At 37.3% G+C, this 23,239-nt stretch overlaps 1 protein-coding gene across 2 annotated transcripts in view; it reads left to right on the forward strand.

Moving 5' to 3' along the window:
• igsf21a (immunoglobin superfamily, member 21a) overlaps window positions 1–23,239 on the forward strand; it is a 202,053-nt gene that overhangs the window by 50,555 nt on the left and 128,259 nt on the right. For both annotated transcript variants that reach the window (XM_072452172.1, XM_072452173.1), the window contains exon 2: window positions 4,878–4,990. In XM_072452172.1, the coding sequence (XP_072308273.1) occupies window positions 4,878–4,990 (113 nt within the window). The remainder of the gene's footprint in view (window positions 1–4,877; window positions 4,991–23,239) is intronic.

A 23,239-nucleotide genomic window follows, 5' to 3' on the forward strand; every position in this document is an offset into this window, starting at 1 on the left:
CCTCATTTTCACATTTATATTTTATATATATATATATATATATATATATATATATATATATATATATATATATATATAATATAATATGTTGCCTGAAAATGCGCTAAAATGTATTAAGTTTGTAAATGCTGGTGATTAAAAAAATAAGAAAGTGTTCACTCACTCACAAGCTTGATGTTTTTTGGCCAGGTTTATTTGACTGGACAGTATAGGGTTAAAGAGCAGGGAGGACATTCAGCAGCCTGGCGCTCAGATCACTTGGCCAGCACCTTTAACTTTAAATGTCAGAGTGGTTAAATGTAAAATATATGCCGAGTGGTACTGCTCTCATCTTCAAATGTGTCTCTCATTTGCACTAAACACTCAACTAAAGAGCTGGCATGTTGTTCATTTCACTGCACATAACGTTTATTATGTTATATTCAGTTGCTCCACTATTTGCATACAATATTTTAAAACATGGAGGTAGAAAAAAGAACATATTATGTCTTTGCAAAATGGTGGTTATCCAGTCAAGCCAACTCTAATTTAAATCAATGTTTCTCTAGACACATTGAAGCAATTACCGTACTTCAAGTCCATTGACATTATTTACCCAATTTAAGCATCAGAATACATTTCCAAGTCACAATAAATGGCATTGCTGTTATCTTTATGTAACAATATTTGAATACAATACAACTGTAATATTTGCTTTTAATTTAACAAATCCGCTGGTTCAAAAATGACAAGTGCGCTGCTTATAGTCGTCAGCTGAATGGACTGAATGTTCATTTTTCAGCATTTTCTCTTGACAAGGACTCGGCTGAAGTGTGCGTGTGTCCACTCTAAGCCAATGAAGCGCCGGACCAGCTGTCTAAACTGTCAAGTGCTGCATTATCTCTGATTGGTGACAAGTTATATAAACAATTATGCTGTGCTGATTTTATACGCCTACCAGACAAATATGATGAGTGACAATGTGATCACAGTGTTCCCAGTTTTTGTGGGAATCTATGTTGACAAAATGTCGGAAAATCAAATCTTTGGGTACATGGTAAAGATATAAGACAGTACATTATACTCTGGAGGTGAACAACATTATACAAGATCCATGCCTGCGTCGCACTATGGCAGAGGGATAAATATCTAATCCATAGATGATTTACAGATACGGTTTAATTGGATGAATTTCATCTTGAAATTGGGAAATAAAACGGTGTAATTTGTGAAAGCGTTTGGGTGACAGTGGATTGATTCTGAATAGCGTGGGAATGGAGCCACAGTGTCTGGCTATGCGCGGTTTGCATTTTCTCCGTCTCTCTTCCCTGGCACAAGTGCATAACCCGTGTAATTTGCTCTTTTACATTTTTCCCATCCTCCGCCGCTCGCTGCAAAACATTCTCAAACCATCAGCTCGCTACTATTTTCCTCTATGCCACATACCGCGCCAGTAAATTGTTTGCAATTAATCCCTGCAAGCGCACAAGCCGTCCACTAACAGACCGCATTGTTTCACTGCATAGCGTAATTATTGACTTCAGGCACAGCATTTATAAGAATCAGCAGCATGGGCAGAAAAGTGGTCATGACAACTTTTCCTTGTTTGTGTAGTGAAATATAGCAACATATTGAGTAGTTAAACAGAACAAAGTCAGTTTCTCAAGTTTAACAAAATAGAACACTGCATTGCTTTGTAGAACTTTTTTAGATAAATAAAACATTCTCAAACAGTACAACAAATGTCCCCGACTCCATCCGTTTTACAATCTCTCAAATAGATTGTCCGCTGTGTACCATCCGTAAAGGAGCCCGCTCGAATGGCTCCTCCTCAACATTAGCCAGTTCCAAGATATATTTTGAGTGACTTCCACCGACTTCCTGCAGGCGACAAGCGGATTGGTGCGCACTGGGTTTAAGGAAGTCAATGCACACATTTCCTCTATTAAGTCATTATAACAAAAATGGGATTTGAAATTGACATAATCTACAATAGATTATACTATAACATATTATCATACAATATGTATACTTTTATACTAATATACAATTATTTTATTATAGAGCTGTGGGTTGAAAAGTGCTTAATTGTGCTTTTTCTATCACTTTTTCTCTCACGGCTTCTTGTGCTCATCTCACTGCCATGTTATAAGCACTGAGCCTTTTCTCTGAGAGCAAAACGTCTCTGTGTTAATGACATGCAGTCTGCACAGGTCCAGTCCTTCAACTCCACTCCAAAGAGGAGATCTCGTCAGCACGGTGATCAACTTAAGCAACTCTAGATGCACTGACATGAGAGAGTCTGATGTTTCCCTTTCTACACTCACTCTCTCACACTCTAATGCTAACACTCAATTTTCTCTCCAAATGATGATTCATAATTGCCCATTTTGATATATGGTTGGTAAAAAATGTACTTGGACTTTTGAATCAATGCTTTGAACATTCCCTTTTTTCAGTTAAAACTCAAAATGTATTCAGTTTGGCTTCTGTTTGCTTTTCTTCTTCTTCTTAATCTTAGTGTTGAAAACTGTCAAGCTCGTCAGGTTTACTTTTTCTTATTATGTACACTAAGTACATTTTGTAACTAAATATTGTTCACATCAGGACATGTAAAGGACAAAATCTGTTCTTATAAAAACTGAAGGCTTCAGCAGAATTGCTTGGAGACTTAATCCCACCTCAGGATGATAAAAATGCAAAGGAGCTTTATGCATCTTTTGTTACTGTATTTAATTCTGTCTGCTTTTCAACATCTTGAACAACAATGTTTATAAAAGTAAAACTATTTTTGAAATTCTGTGTACAGTTTACTCAATATACAGTGAATGTATTGAGAGCACTTCATTTCCCCCACATTATTATGCTACAGCCTTATTATTTGCCTACTCCACTCTACTCTCTCTTTTTTTTTTTTTTAATGTACATGCGTATTCACAGTGTTCTGCCATTTGCTCAAGTACATTGTTTTCCCCCTGATCCTCCTTGAGATGCTTCTACAACTTGAGTGGAGTCCACTCTTAGTAGATTGGACATGATTTGAAAAGCACAGACCTGTTTATATAAAGGTCCCACAGTTAACAGTGATGTCAGAGCACAAAGCAAGTCATGAAGTCCAAGGAACTGTCTGTAGACCTCAGACAGGATTGTCTCAAGATGGAGATCTGAGGAAGGGTTAAGAAAAATGTCTGCAGCACTGAAGGTTCCTCTGAGCACAGTGGCCTCCATCATCCGTAAATAGAAAAAGTTTTGGAACCTCAAAGATTGATCTATTTGGCTTGAACAGTAAGCGTCGTGTCTGGAGGAAACCAGGGCTCATCTCCTGGCCAGTACCATCCCTACAGTGAAGCAGGGTGGTGGCAGCATCATGCTGTGGGGAGGTTTTTCAGGAACTGGGAGACCAGTCAGGATCAACAGAAAGATGAATGCAGCAGTGTACAGAGACATCCTTGATCAGAACCTGCTCCAGAGCGCTCTGGTCTTCAGAATGGGGCAAAGGTCTATAATCCAACAAGACAACGACTCTAAGCACACAGCAGGACAACAAAGGAGCGGCTACAGGAAAACTCTGTGAATGTCCTTGAGTAGAAAAGCCAGAGCTCAGACTTGAACCATATTGAACATCTCTGGAGATATTTGAAAATGGCTTTGAACCGACGCTTATTGGTGTCGAGAGGGTCTGTAAAGAATGGTAGAACCTGCCCATAAATAGGTGTTGCAGCTTGTAGCATTATACTCAAAGAGACTTGAGATAATTAGAGCCAAAGGTGCTTCAATTGAGCAAAAGCTGTGAAAACGTATGTGTTTGTTTGCTTTTAAATACATTTGCAAAGAATTCAAACAGCCGTCTCTGGCGTTGTCATTATGAGGTATTGTTTGTAGTAAATCATTCATTTAATCCAGTTTTGGAATTGCGCTGTAAGATAACAAAATGGGGAAACAGTGAATACTTTCCGGATGCACTGTACATACTGCTGGTTCAATTAAAATGATGTTAAAGACTCCCTGTCTTATAAAGTGCATCTGATTTCCACTATACGCTGTCCTTGGTGCAGATGAATGTGTCACAACAGCTCAGTCACTGGAGAGCCACCCTCTAGTGCATGCTTTTATTGTGTCCAGAATCATGATGTAAAGTACTTAACATTTCCAAAGGATGCAGGGAAGATGGTCTTATTTAACGGAGTAGGATCTAGTGGAATTAGTGCAATCTGAATTACAGAAATGTCTCTAATGCTGAAAACACAAAACTTTAAATTGTAGGGAAAAATATATTTAAAAAATTAAAGCCCGTATTGTTACACCCACTCGCAATTTAGATTATAATTTAGAGTCTTTTGTCAGCTGTTTGAATTTCTCTTTGTGCCCGCTGAGTGCAAAAGGTTTAAATAAAGCTGAGACGAGATGCTGAATAATTTGCAATTTTAACAATAGGAAAAACAGGTTCAGTACTTCATTATTAAAGGCAAAATGTCACAATCTGAACATCAAATTAATACATTTTCTTCTGTTCAAAGGTTCTGTTGGCGCATTTAAAGCCGGCTTTGTCTAATTTGTTTTTCATTATATAGACAAAATAAACTTTCTTTTAGTGAACACGCTGTCTTTAAATGTACACCATCATCCCTTAGATTGTGATTTATTACTGCGTCTTTCACTAGCCAAACAACAAACAACTATAATTTTGAGCCTTTTCAGCAGCTAGAACTTGGACATTGATCAACACAGTCATGTCATGAGACTCACACTGTTTGTCTGTTTGAAGAAACGTTCCAAACTGCCAGAATTCAATTACCTCCATGACTAAGGCAAAAGCAATTTAGATGTGGCCGTGTTCTTTCATTGTTTCTCGTGTAATAATTCTTGTTCATCCAATGTTTCGTTTTGTGTTTTTCCAGGATACTTGACCGTTACAATAGAACCCCTGCCTCCTGTTGTTGTCGGCGAAACTGTCACCCTTAAGTGCAACTTCAAAACAGACGGAAGGCTTCGCGAGATTGTGTGGTACCGGGTGAGTAATTCCAGCTCTATTTTCAGTGCCATTAACCACACTAGCTGCTGTGGGACTGCTCCTGTGTGTCTTCCTAAACTAAACACGGTCCTGGCCCAATAGAAACATCACCCATTTATGCCTGGACAAATAATGATGCGCTGTTAAATGCCAATTGTTCGAAAATAAGCGCTTATTGGGAGCAGCTGTATTGCATGCATCATTGGGTGACTACATGTTGGAGATTTTATTTCTCAATCCATTGGTCATTTCCATTTTTGTTTTTTTTATGATAAACAGCTGGTGGCTCACTAGTGATTAAAATCACAGTTGGTATAGTACACTGCTTAAGTACCAGAAGCTATTAAATGGATGTTGAAGAACAATACAATCTGGGGTTGGATTAGAATTCATCCCAAATTCATTTGGAGCATACATTTGGGGACTGTGGGAGATAATCTTCTTAAAGGTGAGGAAGAATCAGATTAGTGATGGGTTAGGAAGACCTCTAAAGGGACAGTGACAATTCTGTTTGTGTAGGGAAACTGAAGGGAAAATCACTACAACTAAAACCAGCTTAATTAAGTCCACTGTCTCCAATTTACTTCCTGTTATTGGGTGGATGGAGGCCTGTCCACGAAACTATTGGCTGTGGGCAGGAACCATAAGACATGGAAGGCAGGGTTGTTGCTTTGTTGCAGGAGCCTGTGAGAAACAACAACAGCACTTCAAGGGCAGCAGACTCCGGTTAAAGAGATTAGGGTAAATGAATTTAATGTGCATGATAGTGATGTAGTTGTTGTTCAATTACCTTCTTGTAACGTTGGCTGTTTTCATTACATATTAAGTCAGAGCCCTTTCTTGTGCTAAATAGAAAATAAATTACTTAATCTTAACTAAATGACAAAGGGCTTTTAAAGCATAGGTGCCATTGTTGTTGTTGCAATGTTTCTATAAGAATAAGTGAATGTATTTGTATTTGAACAAATAGGTGCCTCCAAATCAAAATGACATATTTGGTATTTTTGTTTTATCTCAAAATACATCAAATGGTGTTGTATCTTGTGTCTAAATTACACTCAAGTCAACAGAGACGTGAAAAACAGGATTTAGCACGAGTTGTGAAGATTCCAGACTGACTTGATGTCCAGTTTTCAGCACAGATCCAGGAAAAACGTCTTTTCTGATGACATCATGGGCATCATTATGATCTATAATTTGCTATTGTCAAGGAATTTGTCCTGATCAAATAACAAATCCAAAATGTAATATAAAAAATATAAAACAAATTAATCACACAAATAACACTCAGCAGTATTACACGTTTTATGTTCAAACATTTAAAATAAAAATATATTCAACTTGTAGCAGTTGAGAATATAAAAATCATACATAATTAAAACAAAGCTTTAGATGTGCTGTTTTCCAAGTGACACATTGTGTTACATTTGAATCAAATAGCCATAATAAAATAAATAAAAAGGACAATTTCCCATTTTTTATATCAACCTTTCCACACCTTTTATGGCAACTCGATACCACTAGACAGAGATTCAAAATGTGCATTGTGTATATTGCCCATTATGCAGCTTTATCTGTATAAAAAAGGGGGAAAGTGAAGTGAACAGGTCAGAATCAGGAGGGAGGAGTCAGACTCAGGGCAGTTGTTTTGAGACAGGCAACGCACTCTGAGACAAAGGGGTCTTGGACCTCACAGATGTCCCAGACGGGAGCCAGATGAATTCTGGGAACATGAAGTGCGATCAGGTCCTGGAGGGTCTTGGTGCTGCTCACAGAAGGACAGAAGGAGTTTTTGGAAGCAGCTTTTCGTCTGCTGAGATGGACTTGTACAGCAGATGTAGGGAAAAGTGAGAGTGAGCTCATTGATTTGTGAAAAGTGGACATGATGTGTTGCTGCATTAGACGTGTGTGTGTAAGTCTAGAGGTTTTAGAGTATTTGAAGGACATAACTGGATATGGCCTATCTCCACACTCACTTGTCCTGAAGTATCAACATTTGTGTTTACATTTTATGTATGCTTTAACATAAAGCCTCAGCATCATGCTCTTAGGGTCCATGTCTTGATATGCAGTGTCTTTGTACAATTAAAGCACATCACACCATATTATGGATCGAAGGCAGTGTGGAATGACAATGCACAGATGAATAAGAAGCACATACAGCCCACACAACAAGGTTAACTGACATTGTGTGGGCTGTGGTATTGTCCAGATTGTCCATCTTCTGCTTACAGCCAGGGCTATTATATAATATCCTGTAAATAATACCTGTGGATAATACTGCCCCAACAGCACCTGTCTGGCCTGGTCAGGGCTACAAAGTGTATCCTGCACATTTGTGTCAGTATTGTCAGGGAACAGGATTCACCAGCACTTACTGCGGGAGGTTCTGGTCCTGACTCCTGTCTGAAGTAGTCACTGCAACATTTATTCATTGTGTATCTGCAGATGTATAGTATAATGAGACGAGGTTCATATCAATTTATTTCTTGAAATATGTAGTATCAAGTAAAAGTGTGTTATATGTGAGGAGTGATGAGCAAAAATTAACGAATCACTGCCATAAGTTGAGAGTTTCATGAGCTGCAGCAGAGCAGAGGTCATGCAAATAAAAAAACTGACCCAAAATGACCAAAACTACTGTTTGCTGCAGATTTTGATCATAACAACAAGCATTTGTGATGCGGACCCAACATTAATGTTCCAAGCCTTAAAGGCGTGATGGCTCAGTCAAACCATAAATCACATGCAACATTTTGAAAGATTCCCTTCATTGTCATGTACTCTGTCTATGACACGAATTAAAAAAAAAAGTTTGGACACCACTGATTTAAATTATAAACAACATTGATTCAATTTAATATTATATTCTAAGACCACCATATGTTACTAATTGTATCAATAACATTTTACTTGACTCCTACATTCACTTTATTCAGGCGATAAGTATTATTTATGATCAAATCATTCCTCATAATGGCAGAAAGACAAGTGTATCCGTGTATCTAAAACTGCAATTAATCATTGGTGATTTAGGTACGTTATATATTTATAATAGCATAGGATTAGGAATAACATGATCTCACTAAAGAAAGTGAAAAAAGAAAGAAAACAAATAAATTAAATTATTGAAATGAATATTATCATTTTATTTGAATTTGTCATTTCAACAATTAGCTCAAGAATAGATAATTCGTTTTAAACAGATTTAATTCCCGCAGGCCATGATGTCACTTCCTGTTAGGACATAAACAAACCTGAGAAATTTAAGCTAGCTCTTTACTCTGGATCTCACATGTTTTTGATCAGAAAAGACATTTTTCCTGGATCTGTGCTACAAACTGAACATCAAGTAAGTCTGGAATCTCCACAACTCGTGGTAAGTCCGTTTTTTCCTGTTTCTGATACATTCAAGATACATTTGGCGTATTTTGAACAACCAAATATATATAGTAGAAAAACCTTCAGTTGTAGTCATCTGGACTCAGTTTGAAAAAATAGATGTTTCGACTCTCATCCAAGAGTCATTGTCAATAACAGAATTTAGGTCGAGAACTCCGATATTAATACTGTTCTGTGGTAAGACCCGCCCATTGGGAGGAGCCTTCCTGAAGTAGAAAGAGTTGTTTGTTTCAACAGAAACTCCCCCCTTGTATCTACCGAGCTAGCCTATTCAGAATTTTAAACACTTTAAGACAAAAACTGGTTCACCCTAAGGACAAGTTGCCGACTCAAAAACAGAGCAATGTAGTTTATTCGATCCAATGCAGTGAAGAAAGCTGTAAAGAACGGTACATAGGTGAGACAAAACAGCCTCTACACAAGAGGCTTTATCAGCACAGAAGAAATACAAGTTCAGGACCTCAGAGCGCCGTGCATCTCCATCTTGAAGCCTCTAATCACTCGTTTGAAGACGGTGAGGTGAAGGTTTTAAGCAGGGAGAAAAGATGGTTTGGAAGAGGAGTCAAGGAAGCTATTTTTGTTAAAAAAGAAAGACCTTCTTTAAACAGAAATGGAGGGCTAAGATTCAATCTCCTGGTATCTATAATGGGTTACTCAGGGTGGTTGAGCCAGGGTCTCACAAAGACAAAGAGGTTTCTAATAGCCCATTAAGATTCTGAATAGGCTTGCTCGGTAGATACAAGGGGGGAGTTTCTGTTGAAACAAACAACTCCTTCTACTTCAGGAAGGCTCCTCCCAATGGGTGGGTCTTACCACAGAACAGTATTAATATCGGAGTTCTCGATCTAAATTCTTTTATTGACAATGACTCTTGGATGAGAGTCGAAACGTCTATTTTTTCTAACTGAGTCCAGATGACTACAACTGATGCTTTTTCTACTATGGAACAAGCCTGGACGAATGAGGGATTACACCGACAACCAAATATATAGTCGTTATAGGTGTGAGGACACTCTGGATAGATATTATAGCTCCAGCACGGCACCTGTGTCGTTACTGCAAGTAGAACAGTACTTCCTCTCCCATGCACTTTTTAATGACTCTCCCAGATTTTCACACTTTCCATGTTCTATAACACAGTCTAATCATATAGCTAACGCTGACCTTTCAAGGTGGAAAACACACAGATTTATGGCCCTTTGCACCTCACTTCAGAAACATTGATCAATTTAACTGCAGGAACTATTTCATCAAGCCAGAAATGGCAGGGGCTTTTTCACTTATGTTGCTTCCCATTTTGCTCTATGTTGGATTGAGTTCATGCAAGACACTCAATCAGTATGTTTTTTCAAGTGGCTAAGTACATATTCAAACTATGTCTTTGTGATTGAGTAAAATAATCAACTGTGTAATGTTAATATGATTTTATTCAGTAAATTTGTTCCAGTGTTGGTGTTTATGTGCACAGGCCGTATATCCCTTACTCTGTAATAGCTCTTAATATCAACCTGGAAGGGCTCCTGAGGAAATTGTTTGGTAAAAGGATGGATTCTCAGTAGTGTTTCTCCAAATCACAGTAATGTGTCTGAACAGCAAAGTTTATGGGCCCAAACTGAGTAGTGGGAGCCTTACAAGATGGAGTTTTGCGAGTTTGAAAGACAATAATCTTGCAACAATACAAGTGTAAAACAGCCTGTTACCTATACAGATTCTATTGCGTTGAATTTAGAAAGAACTTATTGGAATTTGGCCCATCTCAGTGGCTCCGACCATGGCACTGATAAATCTGCTTATAAATCAATTAACCACACTCCACTGCCAAAGTTTCTTTAATCTCTGTCTTTTGTTTCAGTAAATACTGTTGACTCCTCATTGCAGGTCTTGTTTAAATGGAACTAGGATTGATACTCACCTAGGGAATGCCTTATCTAATCGAAACGCTCGGCCAATTTGACAGTGAGCTGAATAAACAATATTTCAGCAGGAGCTCATTCGGTTCAGTGATTTCTTACACATCGTGTTAGAGTAAAAAAAAAAGAAGATGTATACATTCATACATATATCCGTGTGTGTGTATGTATGTATGTATGTGTATATGTATGTGTATATGTTATGTTATAAGTACACAAGGATTAAAAAAAAGAAGCCTCGGCTTCGTTTTATCCATTTGATGCATTCACTGGTCCCAGATGAAGCCTCTTAGTGTAGTTTAGTGAAGATGACAGTAAATTAGGCTGCACAATAAGACTAGGTGAATGAAAGAGTGTGCTGAGTGGTTCATGGTAATGGAGTATGTGAACCCGTGCCGCTAATGGTGCAACAGAAAATATGAATGACACCAGTGTATTTACAATTGTATGACTGTTCCTGTCTCTTCCTGGCATTTTCTACAGATTTTTCAATGTTTTCTTTACAAATACCTACTTGACTGGTGTAAACTATCATTTATATGTATAACAGGTAATAAATACACCAAATAAAGTAAAATTACAAAAGCATAAAAACCTGTCATACGCAATTGTAAATCTCCAAAGTGACTCAAGTGGTCGAAAGAAAGAAGAAATAAGTCTTGCATGCTGTGATATACATTTTGCCTTTTTTGTTAATTAGCAAAAACAGATAACATCCATCCTTATCAAATTAAATTACAAGGAAAAATCTCTTTTTGCACAAAAACTCTGTATACATTCTCTGTAGTATCCGTTTAGCATTCCTTACTGCAGCAATTTTATTTCCCCCTAAATCGATTGTCATCCTTTCTAAAATTCTCCCCGTAAGGGCCTCACTAAAACACGTTCTCCTTCAGCACAGGGTCATGCTGTAAGTTGGGCACCTCCTCTTTACTCTATGTTAATTTGACATACTTTGTAGCCACACTTTATATTGATTTAAAGTCAAATAAAAAGTAAGTTAACGACTAAACATCATTTAAGGGCCCATAGGCAAGACCCTTTGTGTGTGTATGTGTGTGTACATGTATGTAGAAGCATAAAATAAGGTCATTAGTTACCTTTAAATGATATGTTTTTATATTCAGTTTGTATTTGTTTTAGTTTGCAATAACCAACTCAATCTCAAATGTTAATTGGGCTCTGATTTGTTGAGTGCACCGTAATTATCGTTTTAGCCTCTTCTGCAATCTGCTCTTTCTTCGTAAGAACTGCAAATCATGTCGAGTCAACCATTTTGTCATTTTACCACACTAAAATTTCCACTGTTCAAACTATTTTGTCTATGGATAGAAATATTATGAAGAATATCTCCTTTGATCTACTCCCACACATATTGGCATTGAAGCAGCCACAAATCAATAGTATAATATCAAAAGGACAAGCCACAAAGACGATGGTTGATTCAGGGCTTGATTGACTTTAATGAATCCATCTGTGTTCATATATTCTCATCTGCTCTCCAGGCTTCAATCAGCTCGCATTAAAACAATGTTAGACCTTATTAGCATGTGTTAATTATATGTAATGCCGGTATAGTGGCCTGAAGGACTGTTGTAGTTCATTCTCTTACTCAAAGAGAGCTTAAGGCACTTTTAAAAATATGATACAGTTGCGTAGAAATCCAGCTGTGCCCGTTTTTTGGATACTGTGGTGAAAGTGCAGAAGCTCCAACTTTTCACCTGAATAACTTAACAGAAAACCAATTTATTTATTTTTTGAAGGTTTTTGGTATTTGGGTAACATAGTAACAAGTTAAACACATTTGAACTCATAACTGGCTAATGAACCATCTTAAAGCCAAGCTGTGAGGTTAGGATTGTCTTGCTAAAAAGTGTAAAATTACTTTGTGGTTGATTGCTATGTGCTGAAAATGCATTTTCTGGTGCAATGATCTGCTTGCATAGTGGCTCTTCGTTGTGAGAGTACTCTTTTACGGGGCCAAATGTGACACATTTACTTGCTTTCATCAGAAATTCAAGCTTGCACAATGTTTCCCTCTTAGCACACTCCCATTATCTCACTCCCTCAGCTGCAGTGTCTTAGTACTCTTGAGTGTTTGCCAGATGCCTTGGACAACTGAGTCAGGCTTGACAGTTGTATTTGGAAACACCACTCTAAAACTCCTACATAGTCAGTGGTGACCTGATGACAAGTGCACAGCTGAAGTTACACAGAGTTATTCTGAGCTGGAGTGGGGACGCCTGGTGCCCACAGCTCTTCCTTTGCCTCTGGTGAGGTTTTGCAGATTTACTTGTGGCCCACATTTTGACAAATCTCATTACAGCCATCGACACTGTCAATGCTGGATATAACAGCTATGCAAATTACTTATCTGTTGCCAAACTTCCCCAAGAAATATAGGAGTGCATTACCTAAGGCGAGTGTATCATTGGATTTAGTGCTGGCGTTTTCTGGCCATATGGCACCTCCAAATGTAGAGGCACAGGCAAATTATGGAGAGGACTGGAATAAGAGTTTTTTCCAGCAGTAATCCTCTTTCTTGACTGTGGAGAGACACAGGGGGTGTCATATGTTAAATCCAAGTTTAAAATCTTCTAGACAGGGTTGCCCGGGCAACTGGAATCGGAAGTGTGAATGCTCAGTGAGTGTATGTGCACAGCGCGCTCCTTTGGGTGCTGGAGAGAACTTCCTGCTGCTTCATCCCCTTGTGGAATCATCCCTTTGAAAATAAGACAATGTTTCAAACTATATAGTGCATGCTTGTGGAATTCACCCTTGTGCTTGTATTAGATATGGGTGGTCAAGATATTTTTAAATCTATTATTTTGTAAATATTTAATGGCATAATTTAGTTAGCAATTCAACATTAATCTGCCCTAAGATATAGATAAGATAAGATAACTTTTATTTCTCCCACAATGGGGAAATTCCAGTGTGGCAACACACATTAGACAGATTAGGATCAGAAGTATAATAATTAAAACTTGGAAAAAAACTCTTATCATCTTAATAATAATAACACTCTTATTTACAGCTGTTATATGGACAGAGGTACTTTCGGCAAGGTAACAGGGCATTTATCCCTCTACATTCTGTTCAAATGCAGAAGAGTCTGAAATCGGACCATTGGAGGGCGTAAAAAAAACTCTCCAAGCATGAACCGGTCCAACCACCACCGCTATTTTGTGTCACTTGTCTCTCAAATACGGAAGACATCGCTCAAATATTTTCGGAACATTCAGAACAAAACATATAACTTAATTTACCTCAGATTTACAGAGTTTAGCGTGTCGCTTGCAAGCCCCCAAGCCAAGATGGCCACCATTGAAACCTATGGAGCGTGCTCATTGGCGCATGGCTTCAAAAAAGTTTTTAGTTCCGCATTACTTCCTAAATACTGGTATAGCACCTCGCACTTTTGTGACGTCATCGCCGTGAGGCTTTGGCGTCGGGAGCGAGCACGTCGACAGCAGCGTGAAAGACTGAGAACAGTCAGCGCGGACTTTTAGAATAATTCTGCTTGAAATAGTCTGTTTACATAACGTATAAAGATGAATTGTTGTATCCATCTATAAATATACATGTATCATGTTGTAAAGGTCTGATATTTAAGATAATTATAAAGAAGTGTTAAGATAAAAAGTCTGGTTTAATTGACAATGAATTACATTTGCTCATTTAGAGGTGGAATAACGTCCTCATCATTTTCTGTATTGTTTTTGGTTTGGGTATTTATTTTGTTATTCATTTTTCAGTTATACATTTACATAATATAATTTAGCCAATATGTAGATGTTTTTTATCAAATGAGAAGAAATATAAAACATAATCATCGATTCTGTTACATAATGGAGTTAAGCAGTATTTAATTATATTCAGTTTCCTTGTGTGTCGTCTTGTGTCAGGTCAATCTTTAATAAATACAAAACACATTTGTTTATTAATGTATTTAATAAGAATAATGAACATGAATGAACTTGTTGAATAAATGTAAATCTGATTATAGCTATAAAAGTAATTTGATCTGCAGTCCTAAGGCAGATATAAAACAATACAACAGACAAATAGAAGATTAATACAACACAAGGAATCTGGTCTGATTTTAGCCACAGTTTGAGTTAAGTTTTAAAGCTACAATGTGGGACTTCCTTATTAAGAGGAGTTTTGGAGTCTGTGTACTGTTATTATCATCAGCATCATCATCATCATCATTATTAGAATCAGAATCAGAAAAGGTTTATTGCTATTGTCAAAGAACAGAAGTCACAAACATCAGAACTTGCTTTGGTGATTCAGTGCAACATAAAACAATGAACAATGATAAAACAACCTGTATAAGTCAAATAGAACAAACTGAATACTGAATATCTCAGTATTTAACAAGGCTTTGTTTCCATGGCTGCACAGTTTTCTGGTGAAAAGGACAACTTCAGTAAACTCCTCCGTTCAGCTCCATCGTTTGACTGAGAGAGAAACAGAACATGTCACAGCTTTAGATTATACAAGTCATATAACATACTCTTCACATGTTTAGATTATACATGTCATATAACACACACTTCACATGTTTAGATTATACATGTCATATAACATACACTTCATATGTTTAGATTATACATGTTATATAACACACACTTCACATGTTTAGATTATACATGTCATATAACACACACTTCACATGTTTAGATTATACATGTCATATAACACACACTTCACATGTTTAGATTATACATGTCATATAACACACACTTCACATGTTTAGATTATACATGTCATATAACATACACTTCACATGTTTAGATTATACATGTCATATAACATACACTTCATATGTTTGGATTATACATGTCATATAACATACACTTCACATGTTTAGATTATACATGTCATATAACACACACTTCACATGTTTAGATTATACATGTCATATAACATACACTTCATATGTTTAGATTATACATGTCATATAACATACACTTCATATGTTTGGATTATACATGTCATATAACATACACTTCACATGTTTAGATTATACATGTCATATAACACACACTTCACATGTTTAGATTATACATGTCATATAACACACACTTCACATGTTTAGATTATACATGTCATATAACATACACTTCATATGTTTAGATTATACATGTCATATAACATATACTTCACATGTTTAGATTATACATGTCATATAACACACACTTCACATGTTTAGATTATACATGTCATATAACATATACTTCACATGTTTAGATTATACATGTCATATAACATACACTTCACATGTTTAGATTATACATGTCATATAACATACACTTCACATGTTTAGATTATACATGTCATATAACATATGTTTGTCCTGAAGACACAGGCACATGTGACACAGTAGTGTCTCTTTTGTAGAACAATTATTATTTAGTTTTTTTGGTCTTAACAAAACTAACAGACATTTTGTAAATTCAAAGTACTGATTCTACTCACTGTTTACTTTTAGTCGAGGCACAAGTTATTATTAAAATACCTTTTGCTGAGGAGTGGTCAGGAGTTTACTTGAGATGACTCTGTGTCTGCAGTGACCTGTAGTGACCTGTAGTGACCTGTAGTGACCTGTAGTGACCTGTAGAGCTCTGGTCAGCACAGACAGAGAGCAAACTCACTGGTCAGGACGGTAAACTCTGCTCTTGACGGCTGCTTCACTCTGGAGAAGATGAGAAAAATAATCATTAGAACATCGATATATAATGACGGTGTAATCCCTCATTCATCCAGGCGATCGATATATAATGTTGTAAAAACTGGAATATGTTATTGACACAATTACATTTTGCTCTGTAACACAAAAGTTCCTCTTTTCACATTCATTTTTAAAGCAAGAACCAAAAGTTGTTTACTTATGCATAAGTTTAAACCTTAGAAGTTAGAACATAATTCACACGTTTTCTAAATCTATACATATTCCATGGATGTAAATCCATGACATTCCTATAGAAAACAAGCGTGTGCTTTGCTGTTTAAACACAGCACCGTTCATTATTACATTGGTAATAAAACCTCAAATGTAGTCTCAGCCCTGTGAGTACACCACTGTCACTTTTAAACACCTTTACATTTATATGTAAGATATTACCCATTTCAGCAGGTTATATTTGAATTATTGGTAGTTTTTGATTGCACATAATACAAACATCATTTTATTTCCCCTTCTTTCTCTAGTTTCCTTTGGTCTGTGCTTAAAACCTTTTGTATATTATAACATTTTGTAGGAGAAATAATGAGTTATTTATTTGCAGAAGGCATGAGCTATCACGGTGTGTTGTTCCAATGCATCTTTGTGTAGCTAAACGTTAGCTTACGTTAGCTTGTGTTAGCTCGTGTTAACTTGTGTTAACTTGTGTTAACTGTGTAATTGTTGATTTACACTTCATTTGGAACAATGTGTGAAACGTGAGGAATGACATACAAACACAACTTGCGTGTATCGTGGTCTCGCCGTGTCTCTTTCTTCTGCTTGTGTTTAGTTTCCGTCACATGTTCTTCTGAGGCTCTTTCATGAGGGTTACGTGCGCGCTCGGTGCGCATACACTGTTCTCCGGGAGGTTAAAAAATTATTTTAAAAACAGTCAAAGAGTCAAATTCCTTCTATTTTATTTTTAGACTAAAAATAATTTAGCATTTACGGTAATTTTAGAGGCCGAACTCTGGAAATGGTCCGACCAAGAGGCTGCATTCTGCGAAGTGGCCACTACTCAATTTGGAGCCAGAGGCAGAGGGGGAGTACCCTATCCAGATAATATAATACATCCTTGGTCGCTTGTCACCATGTTTGTTTAGACACGAACGGACAATGCGTTTGTCTGATTGGTTAATCCACCTGTAAATCACTCCCTTTGGAAATTGGAGCGACTGGGTTGGATTTCAGACCCTTCTGCATTTGAACAGAATGTAGGAGGGACTGGCTGGTCAGGCAAACATTTAACCACAGTAGACCAGAGCGAGCACTGCAGGTAGTGGCTATAGTGTGCTGGCAGCTGTCCATGGTGCTGCCGGAATGCCTTTCTCGGCCACTGTCCATGGTACTGATCAAAATCTCCATGCATAGTCACAGGCTGTGTCCGAATCTCCACACCATTCATTCACTATATAGTCCTGCACTATTTAGCAGACTATATCGTGCAATCAATCACAGAGCAATTCGAACACGTATCTCACTACTTTCTCCTTGTCGCAGGTCATGTGACTCTGGCGTCCAAGTGAGGGAAAAATAAATAAAAATGGAGTTCTGTAAAAATGATTGGCCAAATCAGTCTGACATGCACGTATGGACTAATAGTAGGGTCAATTGTTCATCAGCTCTTCTGCTTCATTCAGTCGTGTTGTGTTTAGACCTGCCGCTCCTGCTTTTCCGACTCTCGCAATGCATTGTGGTCTTGACCGGTCGCTTGGACTCTACTTTTCATGGTGCATTGTGGGAATTATGAACGCACTAGTTTTTCACCTACTAAAAATGGCGTGACCCCTAAATGTCTTATGTGGGGAATAGTGTGGACATTTGGTCGCAGCCGCAGCCTTTCCAATCGCTCCTTATTCTAGCCCTGGGACATGCTATAGCAGCGCATTCAATGTTGTATTATGAGGACAGCATCTATTTTAGCTTGCATTGTGGTCATTATTTTTAACTCAGAGTTGGCTGGAGAACATCGAGTGTGACTACTATTTAGTTTTCCTTTGTTTTCTAATAGGACTGATGCTCACCGAGTCATTTAGTTTGTATGCCCTGTTTGGCAGAGTTGTCTTATGTAGCACGGTTACTATAGAGAATTTGATTTTGAGTCTAAGATGAACAACTAATGAATCATTTCCACGATTGAATAAACATAATCATTGTGCTATGGGTTTTGCAGTTTTTCTAATTATTGCTTTGGTTGGTGGGATAGTACCTGCGGTAAATATTTAATCTGCAGCAACAACGTGATGCTATCATGTCAATATGGACCAAACTCTCTGTGGAATGTTCCAGTACCTTGTTGAATCTATGTCACGAAGGATTAAGGCAGTTCTGAAGGCAAAAGGGGGTCTAACCCGGTACTAGCAAGTTGTATCTAATAAAGTGGCCGGCGAATGTATGTCATCCATAAGAACATTACTTCTAAATTGCTGGGACAATTCACACACAACTGGCATTTTTTTGTCAGTTGTGTAATAGTCCATAAACAAAATAAAAGTGGTATGGATTATTATTATTTAGCAAAACAGAATAATTGTCTAATTTAAGATGAGGACACACTACAAGAATTTGAGCCAGATTTTCCTTTCAGTCACGCTCACTCAGATCTAGTTGAAGTCAGTCGCAGCTGCTTCAGTCTTGTAGTGTGGACCAGTTACGACTGAACCCATGTTTGAAATGCAAAGTGTGGATCGCGGAAAGACCCGACTAGATTCCAGTCGCAGTCATTCAAACATGTTTGAATTATAACACGATTTTGTCTCCAGTGCAGCGGCACTTTTACTGACATTCCGCACACACGGAGCCCAGCGGCCAATGACAAGGAGCGGAGGAGACACTGGAAACAGCCTGGGCTAAAACCTTCTACAGAAAGAACAATGCCAACAGCAAGGCGCATGCTCAAATTCCCTGACTAAATATCTGATTACTAGTACAGAAAGAGCACACACACGATGTTCACACTTAAAATTAGAGCTGAACCCCATGAGCTGAACCTATAAACAAACACTCACCACATGGTTCACCCCCGACTGGTCAAATCCACTGGAAACATGTCCAACTTCTTCACCTATGCTCCGTCACCACCTTTAATGTCGATTTTAGAGCATCCAGAGTAGGTTACATCACTGCCAGTGCCAGCTCTGCAACTTTTATTTTTTATCTTGATTGTTGTTTTGAGTGGTCACATGATGCTTTTTAACGAGTGAAAAGTCAGGATACACGAGCATAAATAAAGCATCACTAACAACAACAACAACAACAACAACAACAACAACAACAACAACAACAAAATAAACCCTCTATAGTTTTTATAGACTATAAAGTTGTTTTTGGTGATTCATTTATTGTATTTTGAAGGACAAATGTGTCTTCAGTTGTTGTGGTGGTGTGGACTCTCCTCAACATTCTAAATCTTTCACAACTGGAAAAGTCATGTAGAGTCTCCTTAATGTAATATGGATTTCTGGCCATTGACCATTGTTCATGTCCAACCAGCAACTAACATTATACATTTTGGATCTCCTTAAAGGTTTGGCCTTTTCCGAGGGCAGAACTTTGCATTCTGCATATCGGTTAATTTTTATAAGCAAATATTTATTTTTGACAATGTGTTTATCATATTTAGGTGAATTTAATATTTGGGTAAAGATTACCCTTGTTTAGGAATTGTTTATTTGGTCAAAATTAGGGTTAATATTAGGCGGTTTAGCACATGCTAGAATTCTATAATTAAAAAAAAAAAAAAAAAAAAAAGTCACCTAAATTAGGGAAAAATAGGTTGTGTGGGTATATGACTTTGCATCATATGGAATTCCTTCGACCTGGTCGTTCTGGTTTATTGATCAAATCGCTGTAATTGCTGGACCTAGCCACTTGAAACTGGCATAAAGTTCAATATCTTCACTGTCTTAAATAAACAAAAGTGAAATACTCTTTTCACAATAACCTCAGAAAATGGTGCCATTATTCAAGTCCAAAGGTATGACGTTTAAAATGACCCTAAACTATTAAATTAAAACTACAAGTTTGAAGATCCAATCCAAACAAATAATGATATGGTTCAATGTTTGGATTTTTATTTTGGATATTACTTTTAAACCTCTCATAGAGTTATCTAGGCCCTTGCCAACCAGGATTATGGTTCTAAAAAGTGAATGCAACCTTTGGCTTCAAATCTGAAAAATAATTTTGTTCACCATGTTTTAGTGAAATGTGCAGTCTAACTTGCCAGATGCGCATTAAGCAACTACAAATTACAAACAAGTTTCTGCTGGAAATCATTACATGTAGTATGATCTGCCCCATGTGATTTTCTAAGTACACAATCAATCAAGACACCAAACACATCAGCGTGATCAAGAGACAATACTGCCTTGTACTAAGCAACATGGAGAAATGTCCATAATTAAACTGCATGTTACAAACTGGAAAAATGCTCACAATGAATGAACGAAAACTATTTTAGAGAAGTCTTTTATCACTAGTGGATAGTTTTTAACACCTTGCTTCACGGGTATAGAAGCGATTAAAGGAATGCCACAAGGCCCTGTGTGTCTCTATTAGCCTGCTGATCCATGCCGAATGTGCAGCCCTGAGGGAATGGGAAATAAAGTGATATGGATCAGTGCACCGTAACCTCCTCCTTTGAGGATGTCAGTGGGGCAAATAAGCATCCTGTTATACATGCAATGATAATTACACCTTTCATGTCAGCAAACTACTGGATCTGTCCCTTTTCATCCACAAATGCTAATATTGACAACAACGAGGGGACTAATCACCACTGAGCTTCTCAGAGAGATTGGGCTGTGCTGGTGCTGTAGACACTGGGATTGTGTTGTGTTTTGTTCTGGTGAGAGTGAATCCTTCCTCTCTGTTATCCTACCCACAGGTTGTTATCAAAAAGCACAGGGAAGTCATTTCTGAATTCCAATTATCCCATGTGAAAATGACACACCTGATTATTGTCCAAAAATATAATTTTATAAACAGCATAATTTTCTCTGCATGCAGGGCACATTATTATTTTTAATTTGATTTTATTATTATGTTTTCTGTAGTTGAGTGCTTCTTGTTCTTGTTAAAGGATCAAATTCCTAATGCTGCATTTGGCATAGCACTATTTCTATTTAGAGTGATATAGATATTCTACAAGGCAGCTGTATGGTCTTACAAATGCTGTTGATTGTATTATTTCCTCATTTGATTACAGTGGAAGTGGATAGAAATATTTCATGTGTCTGCAGTAAATTATGACTTTCTGCTTCTCTTTTATTTATGTTCTACCAAAAATAATTGAGCAGGTCTCCAGATCACTATTCCACTGATACTTTCAGACACAGCTTTGAAAAAATAAAAAAGCCTGGGGCTAATCTGGCCTTCTCAGTATCACCTTCTACAAAAACATAATTTAGTATGAGACGCCACAGAGCATTGTTTACATCAGCGCCTCTCAACCCTGCTGCAATATAAGTCAACACAGTGAAATACAACCAGCTCTCAATGAAATTAAAATCTTTAAAACAAAATGCTCATCACTGGAAATAATTGCATCAAGTAGTCTATGAAGTAAACAATTACCCCAAGTACAAATTTTCTTGATTGACCAATTAAAATTCTTGATTTACACAACATCACACGTGGCTCTGGAAGATGGGAGAATGCTAAGGTTCATGAGGGGAGCCAATGGTGCCACTGCATTGTAGCATTTCACTTCCACTGTCACTATTTTCAACCAGTGTCATGACACATTTCAATGATTAATGGCATTGGAACCCTTCTTCAATCATAATTTGATATAGGTATAGGTATATTATACAATACACAGTATCATTTACTGTGGCTTGCAAAAGTATTTGTACCCTGGGATGTTGTCACATGTCGATCCCAAACTTTTTAAAACATTGTGAAAGAACAACACAATTTTGAAGTGGAAGGGACTTTATACATGATTTCTAGATATTACTTTTTAAATGCAAAACTGAAAAGTTCAGCTGCCCTGAGTCAGTACTTTGTGGAACCGCCTTTCTCTACAAATATAGCTCAAAGTATTTTGGGGTGTGGCTCTACCAGCTTTGCTCACCTACAAAACAGCTCGAACTCCGTCAAATCTGATGGATGGCAATTATGAACAGCAGTTTTCAGATCTTGCCACAGATTCTAGATTGGATTTAGGTCTGGACTTTGACTGGGCCATTCTAAAACGTTAATATGTTTTGTTTTAATCATTCCATTGTAGCTCTGGCTTTATGTTTAGGGTGGTTGTCCAGGCTCAAGTCTTTTGCAAACATCAACAGGTTTTCTTCCACGATTTCCCTGTATTTGGCTCAATCTTCAAATCAACTCTGAGCAGCTTTCCTGTCCCTGCTGAAGAAAAGATGATGCACCACCATGTTTGATGTGGGGATGGTGTGTTCAGTCATGTGCCATATGTTAGCTTTCCACCACACAAAGTGTTTGCTTTTCAGAACAGAGCTGATTCCCTGTCCACCTGAGCTGTGGATCTCTGCAGCTTCTTCTAGGTTGTAGTTCTTCCAAACACTTTGTATTACAATATGATCTTCTGTAAGATTGTATGGTAACACATACTGTAGGTCAGGCAGACTCAAAAGCAAAACACACAGTGAAAGGCAATTTTTATGATATTATTGAACTTCTGAGAACAGTTGTTTGACTCTTATGTTGACACAAAGGCTATATAAAATTGGCTTTCTAAGAACAGAGAATAAGAACGGTGGTTTTGAAGATGCCTGTCCAGAATCTCAGTCAAAAATGATAAGAAGAACAAGAAAATAATGTTGTAACTGTCATATTCAAAGAAAAGAACAATTCCTAAAAAATACAGAATTCCAAAATTTGCTCCTATAACTACTTTTCCCATAGCACCTACTAACAGTAAAAGTAAGTAAGTCAAAACATATGTAAAATACTATACTTAAGTACAATTATTTGGTATATGTGCATTATTTCAGTACATTTTACGGTGAATATTTTTATTTATTTATTATTTTACTTCTATACATTTGAGAGCACGTTTCTACCATTTTTGAACTGGACTTGAAAGTAAAAAAAATGCTTTTCATTATTGTTTGAGACCTGCTGAAATGACTGAAGGGTTCGTTTTAAGACGGTTTTAAGGAGACAAAAATATATAAATGGTGAGAAAAAAACAACATTGAGTCAGTTGTTCTTAACCAAAAATCTGGT

The sequence above is a fragment of the Eucyclogobius newberryi genome, unplaced genomic scaffold (genome assembly GCF_026437365.1).
Source record: "Eucyclogobius newberryi isolate DKJ021-1_F unplaced genomic scaffold, fEucNew1.0.hap1 SCAF_19, whole genome shotgun sequence".
In the NCBI taxonomy this organism is placed as follows: domain Eukaryota; kingdom Metazoa; phylum Chordata; class Actinopteri; order Gobiiformes; family Gobiidae; genus Eucyclogobius; species Eucyclogobius newberryi.